A 7,466-nucleotide genomic window follows, 5' to 3' on the forward strand; every position below is an offset into this window, starting at 1 on the left:
GATTAGTTTCTTTGCGTATAAACCTCTAAGAAGAACCTTAATTTGAATGTGCTATTTCCTGGTGAGACCCTAAATAATTCACTGGCATGTTAGAAAGTAAAAAAGTGTCTTATATTCCCCATCTTTGCTAAACATGCTTTAGTTTTTATAGTTTGTCTCTAGAAATTCTTCAATTTCCTATGTAGACAATCATAGCCTTTTGTAAATGGAGACCCTCGTGTTTCTTCCTTTAAAATACTTATAATTTTATCATTTTAATTTCTATTCTTTTTCTTTCTTATTCTCCCAGCTGAGGCCTCCATTATAAAGTTGAGCAGAAGTAATTTTAATTGTCTCATTCCTGGCTTTAAATTGAATGCAACAAATGGTTTGTCATTTAGAATTGTATTTGTTGTAGATCTAGGGGAGATACCCTTTTATAAGTCAAGGAAGTTTTCTTCTCTCTGAGTTTATTATTTTTTAAAGCCATGAACAGATATTGACTTGTATTGAACAGGGTACTGCATTGTTTGAGAGAATTATGAAGTTCCTTAGTTTCTTTCCTTTTCTTGTTTGGCTCTCCCTTGAATCTTGGCTCCATCCTGATATAGAGAGTCAAGGTCAAAGCCATGGAGACCGTCCTTCCTTGCCCCAGCCTAAAAAGGCAGTGATGGAGCCTCAAGTGAAGTTTGGGCTTTTTGGAATCCTCTATGCGGAACATTGTAAGATGTCTGTGACAGCAACATTTCAATGTATTACTTTGGTTACAAAACATCTGCTTTTTTAAAATCCCGATTTACTCCTCCTTCTTATTAGAAGCAAGGAGAGCGAGCACTAAAGGGGATGATGAGCAGAGAAACCATGTTCTGACACCCATGTCACCAGCGGCAATCGTATGACCCGGGTATTAGTATGCTTATTTTACAGACGAGGAAGCTGAAGCTCAGGGAGGCGAAGTGCTCTGCTCAGAATAATGGCGAAATGGGATTTTGGATCTGTGGCCCCAAATGTTATGCTCAGGAGCACCACTTGCTGCCTCCAACAGAGAAGTGAAACCTGGGCCCCATCTCGCCGCTGGCACACTTCTTCCTCTCCCTGACCCTCGGAGCCTCAGCTACAAGTATTCTGGTCCTACTCCTCCACCCAATTCCCCAGCAGTCTACACTTTGGAAGCACTGTGGCCCTCTGACTGTGCTTCCAGACCTCCTGGGCACACTGTGGGCTGCATAGTCTGTCACTGTTGTGAGTATTGTGCGTGTGTGTGTGTGTGTGTGTGTGTGTGGATGGGAGGGTAGAGTCTGGAAAAGGCAGGAGGACAGAGTGGGATTCTGATTCTGCTTCTCTGTGGACTAGGCTTGGTGCCGAGATGGGCAGGCACTTGCTGCTGCCTGGTCTGCTCCTGTCCCTTCCTCTGACCACAGGCTGGACCGTCTCTAACTGCCTACTGACCGAGGGCTCCTGGCTGCCTCTGCTTTCCCGCTTCTTCCCGATCTGCCCGTTGGACTCCAGCTTGCCCCTTCTTGCTGCATGCAACTTGGTGACCAACCTGACACAGACCTTGGAAGCAGTGCCACAGAGTGTGGAGGGGCTCTGTCTTGCTGGTTCCACTTCTGTTCTGCCCCAGGATGCCTTCTCCAACTTCCTTGGGCTCAAAGTCCTGGGGCTGAATCTGAATCTCACCCAGATCCTGCCAGGAGCTCTCCGGGGCTTGGGGAAGCTGCGGCATCTCTCCTTCATGGCTCCCCTCAAAGGAGGATTTATCCTCCTACCTCCTGATGCCCTTGTTGACCTAAGATCCCTCCAGTACCTTGCTTTCCTGGGCCCCTGCCTGGACGGGAACTTGGGTGTCTGGTTGCCTCCCAGTCTATAACAGTTGTCTGTCAAGCGCAGTTGCCTTCAGGATATACGGGTGCTGGCTGACATCTTCCCTGATCTGGTGCGTGGCACCCTCTCTGGGAATGCCTGGACTCTGGACATGTTGGATCTGTCATTCAGTGGTAAGCTGATGATGGCCAGGCCTGGGGCCCTCCAGGGTCTCCGGCTAGGGACTTTGAATCTGGACCACACAAAGATGAAGGCAGCTGCAGTAGTGGGACTGGGGCTGCAGAGGTTGGATGGCCTGTCTATGATATACACTGATACAGCTGAGCTGCCTGCCTGGACAGTTGCCCACTTTGAGCTGCAGGAGCTGAATTTGGGAATTAATCGGATAGGGAACATATCTCTAGAAGCCTTGGCTTCCTGCCACAGCCTGAAGAGCTTGAGTCTTTGGAGCAGTGGCCTGATTGAGCTACCACCAGGTTTCCTGGCTGCCACGCCCAGGCTTCAGAAACTGAACCTCACCAACAACCAGTTGCAGAGTGCCACGCTGTGCAGGAATGAGACAAGGACTGTCTCAGGACTGCTGGCCTTGGATCTGTCTAAGAATGGGCTGCATACCCTGCCCCCCGCTGCCTTCTCCTGTTTGCCCCACCTGCGAGAGCTGGTACTTCAGGGAAACCAGTTGGTTTGCCTGGAAAGCCAGGTATTTTAGGGTCTACAGAGGCTAGAGACCTTGAATTTGGGCAACAATCCACTGGAAAGCCTGGGTGAGGGCTGGTTAGCTCCTCTGCCTGCACTGAACACCCTAAGCCTACTAGACACCCGCATGGTGCTGAGCCCAGCCTGGGACTTCCGGGGCCCGGAAAGTCTGCACAGCTTGAGACTGCAGTTCCCCTCTGACCCTTCTGGGGTAGGGTTGTCCCTGCACCGAGGCTGACTAGCTTGGAGCTTCACGCAGTCTCAGGCATGAAGCATTGGAATCTGTCCCCTAATGTCCTTCCATTCTTGCAGACCCTGACTTTAAAAGGCTGGGGACTGCAGCTGGAGACCCAGAATGTCTCCAAGATCTTCCCTGCCCTTCGTGAACTCTCCCTGCTTGCCAGTAGCTTAGAGGCTCTCTGCTCCCAGGACACCTCCAGTTTTTTCTTGTGGCAGCTCCCCAGGCTCAAGTCCCTGAGGGTACAGGGAGATGGGCACAGCTCCAGGCCCTGCTGCATCACGGGGCTGCCCGAGCTCCTGGAGCTGAAGCTGCAGGCACTGCAGTCCCGAGCCTGGCCCCGCCCAGTGCGGCTTGAGGAGCTGGTGGTGAGCTGCCGAGGCTGCAGGTGCTGGTGCTGAGGCAGACAGGGCTGGAGACGCTGTCTGTGGCTGCCTTCCAGGGCCTGAGCAGTCTCCAGGTCTTAGTGCTAGACTGGGAGAAGGGCCTCGTGCTGGACGACAGCCTCCAGGACCACAGTCCTCGGATGCCCCAGTACATGTATATTCTGACTTCGTCCTTGGCCTGCCAGTGTGCCAATGCCTGGGTGGGGCCCTGGTTGGAGTGGTCCCCCAGAACATACAAGCACATAGTAACACAGCAGCTGTGCCAGCCAGAAGCTGGGGGCTGCCCCAGGAATCCCCTTTTCCCCTTTCTCCAGAGCCACTGCTCCAAAACTCTGGGGCTGGGACCCTTTATGGGAAGCTCTGCCCTGCTGCTTCTGCTGGTCTCCTTGCCTCTCTTATGAGAAGCCAGAAGCTCCTGGATCCTCTATCTCCAGGCCTTGTTCAAGGCTTGGCTCCAGGGTCTGAGGGGTTAGAGGGATGAAGGCAAGAATTTCTCTTATGATGTGTTCGTGTCCCACTGCAGGCAAGACCAGGGCTGGGTGGTGCAGGAGCTGCTGCCCACTCTGGAGGGCTGCCCTCCGGCTGGCTGGGGGCTGCGCATCTGCTTCCCTGAGCGGGATTTTGAGCCAGGCAAGGATGTGGCCGACAATGTGGCAGACAGCATGGCGGGCAGCTGGGTCACACTCTGTGTGCTCAGTAGCTAGGCTCTGAACACCCCCCGCTGCCGCCTGGAGCTCCGCCTGGCCACCTCCCTCCTGTTGGCTGCTCCACAACCCCAGGTGCTGGGTGCTGCTGCTGGTCTTCCTGGAGCCTGTCTCCCGCCACCAGCTTCCCCGCTACCATAGACTGGCCCGGCTGCTCCGCCGAGGAGACTATTGCATGTGGCCCAAGGAAGACGAAAAAAAGGGTGACTTCTGGGCAAGGCTGAGGAGCAGGCTGGAGCAGGCTGGGTTAAGGCAGATTGGGTTAGGGCAGATGCGTGTTGGAGGGTGGGGTAAGAACAGCAAGCCAACCTGGCAGAGAGGTGGTGGGTATGTTCAGTGAGGCTGAACTCTGCTTCCCCATAGGAGGTGGGGGTGCTGCATGTGCAGGGAGTATCAAATGCTGGGAACACAGGCTTCGGAAAGACTAGAGAGGAGGAATGAGAAAATTTGGGAGATAGCAGGTGGCCATGTGGTATGTGATGTGATTTCAAGATCTCCAAATCTTCAATAAATTTGCTAAATCCGTGAAATGCTTGGCTTGATTGAACTTTTTTTTTTTTGGTGGAAACCCACATGAGGCAGAAGGTGAAGAGCGTAGCGTCATGAAAGGCGGCCTTACTAATAACCTATCTAACAGAGGGAAATAAACTATCAAACAGAAAGTAAGGGAAATAAACTTACAGCACATACTTACCTCTTTGAAGAGGAAATTCACAGCACTTCCCTTTGTTTTGTTTAATTAAAGCACCTATCGCCTAACTGGTTATCTCTAAGAGTGACGTTTTCTCAGCCTTGAAGAGCCGTAAGCAGACAGTAGAGGTAGGAACTCCCTGCTCCAGCTCTCTGCTTCAGTTCCTACTAAAAACCAGATTCCAAGGACTCTGATAAAGCTGGCCTCACAGAGAAAAGAGAAAAATAAAGAACACCTGCAACAACGTTGCCACCGCTTCCGTTATCAGTCTGCCTAAGCAGAGAAAAAAACCATTTTTACCCTTTAAAACTCCAAGCAACTTTCCCTCAGCTGCTGCCTGGCGTTTCTACTCATGTGCAGTGGCCACTCCCTTCCTCTCTCTCTCTCTTTTGCATTCTCTCTCTCTTTTTCTTTCTTGGAGAAATAAATAAATGTTTACTTCTGTATATCCTAATCACTGTGTGAGAAATCTACGCCCCAGTCCCTGGGTATGAATTCCACACCCTTTCACATCACAGAAACTGTAGCCTAGAGGAAATAAGGTTGGGAATTCAGGGAGCATATGGAGAAGGAGGGAGGACTCTGGGAAGTCCTAAGCTGTGGAATGGGTCCAGGCCAAGTTCAACTTGATCTTCAAGAGGCAAACAGGACCCTTTTGCCATCTGGGTTATAGAGGAATTGGCAGCTGAGGACTTAAAAGCTGGGATGCTGCCCAGGAGGCAGCAGACTGATTGCCTCTCCCCTCAATAAACACATGAAGCCCTGTTCACATCTATCTCCTTCTGAGACTCACAGCAACACTGGGAGGAGGAACAGACCCCTTGTCACTCTGTGCTGTGGCAATGCTAGACTACCTGTAGCTCCCAGAACACCATGCACTCCTGCCTCAGGGCCTTTGCACATGCTGTTCCAGCACCAAAAAACACCTGTTTCCTAGGGAACTCCTAAGTATTCTTTAAGACACAGCTCAGCCATCATCTACTTCAGACGCCTTCCCTGACCTTCCAACCTGGGTAAACTGTTGCCTCTGGGTTCCCACAACTTCCTGTACCTCTGCTTCTCAGAGGACTGATCACAGGTCTGGGGATGATCACACTATGGTTTGGGAAGAAAATGTTATAATTTCTATTTCTATTTTTTTTAAATCTCACCTTATTATGAAGCTAGACTGTTTGTTTTTTAGCCATATGGCTTTGGCCTGTTACTTAACCTCTCTGTATCTCAGTTTCCTTTTCTGTGATATAGGGGAGAATTAGACCCTCCCTCAAAGGGTTTTATAAGGATTAAATGAGTTAATATGTATAAAGCACTGAGAGAAGGACCTAACAATGCATTGTAAGTGTTCAAGAAAAGTTAGCTATTACATGTACATCATTTATAAGTGAATAAATACACATATGTTGCCAGTGTGTGCTCAAAATGTTTTACTCACAGGAGTGCTCTATCAGGAAAGTTTAGAGATCAGGCCCTGGGGGCAGAGACCAGGGCCTTCATCTCTGCTTCGTTAGAGGCTGCTGTTGGCACAGCTCAGAGAGGGTCTTGATAAACAACTGTGGCCATTTGGATTTGTAAACCAAAACTCTGGGGCTTTGATGGATGCTGAGCCAGAGAGAACTCGGATCTGGTTCAGCTTCTGTTGCTTATTCCATATGACACTGGAGTGAGCACTTGGCCTCTTGGGGCCTTCCTTAGTTTTCCTCTTCTGTAAAATATCAGCCTTAGACAAAGGTTCAGGGAAACCATAGAATAATTCCAGGCTAGATTAGGGTGAGGTGCGCCCTCTTGTGTCCTAATGGTGTCCTCTCTCTGTGCACACACCTCCCTTCTTCCTCTGCAGCGCAGATGATGCTGAAGTGGATGTCCTCACCTGACCTGCAAAGCTGCTCCTCCAGCTTCAGATCCTGACACTCTATCAAATGTCTCCAGCCACATCCCCAGCACCCCACACTGCCACACTGTTTCTCCCCCCTCAAACCTTCTGCCTTTTCCACATATGGTCTCTTCCTCATACAGTGTGGGACCTTGGGAGTCACATGCCCAGGGGTTCAAATCCCAGCCCTGGCACCTACTGGCTGTGCAATCATTTCTCTAAGCTCCCATTCCCTCTTTGTAAATTGGGGCTAATGATATCACCCTCATAGGGCTGTTGTGAGACTTCAGTGAGGACTGTTTATAGGCTGCTATTTTGTTTATTGAGTAAAATCACATGAGTTATTACTATAAATAAATTGGAACATGTTTCACAGAGGAGAAGGAACTTGAACTAGGTTATTAAAACTAAAATATAGAATTCCCCCATTTTAACACTGAACAACATGTATTGAGCCCTTACCATATGCTAGGTACTGTCAATTAACCGAAGTGTCATAACCATTGATAAAACTAATAATAATAGCTAATGATTTTTAAACACTTTCTGTGTGTCAGACGTGTTCTGAGCTCTTTACATACTTTCTCCCATTTATTCCTCTCAACAAGCCTGTCAGGAAGATGTCATTATTATTATTCCTATCTTACAGATGAGGAAACTGAGATATAGAAAGGTTAAGTAATTTGCCCAAGTTTTCACAACTAGTGAGTGGCAACGCCTGCATCCAGCATTTGAAAGTAAGAAGTTTCAGACACAAGCAGCTTCACTCCAGAGACCATGCTTTATCTACATCATCTCATTTAATCATCAAAACACCCTGTTTTGTAGGTTCTATTATATTACCTGCATTTTACGGATGAAAAATCCAAAGACAACAGAGTATAAAGTAATTTGTTTTCAAAGCGACACAGCTAGGAAATAGTTGGGTTGGGATTTGGATCCATCTAACTACAAAACCCACATTCTCAATTCCATATTAGATTGCTCATACCCCAAAGTATTCACAGTGGTACAAAGCAACTACATTTATATTAGGATTATTCTGTAATAATGATTATTAATAACATTCTTCCAACAC

At 48.7% G+C, this 7,466-nt stretch overlaps 1 protein-coding gene across 1 annotated transcript; it reads left to right on the forward strand.

The window, feature by feature from the left end:
• Positions 1 to 1,345: 1,345 nt before the first annotated feature.
• On the forward strand, positions 1,346 to 6,389 carry LOC105808548 (toll-like receptor 12). The gene is given in 5 exon segments (XM_012642213.1): positions 1,346 to 2,723; positions 2,726 to 3,100; positions 3,103 to 3,902; positions 3,904 to 4,088; positions 6,356 to 6,389. Coding segments are annotated over 5 exon segments (2,772 nt in total).
• The last annotated feature ends 1,077 nt before the right edge of the window (positions 6,390 to 7,466 follow it).

The sequence above is a fragment of the Propithecus coquereli genome, unplaced genomic scaffold (assembly GCF_000956105.1).
Source record: "Propithecus coquereli isolate 6110/MARCELLA unplaced genomic scaffold, Pcoq_1.0 Scaffold178, whole genome shotgun sequence".
Classification (NCBI taxonomy): Eukaryota; Metazoa; Chordata; class Mammalia; order Primates; family Indriidae; genus Propithecus; species Propithecus coquereli.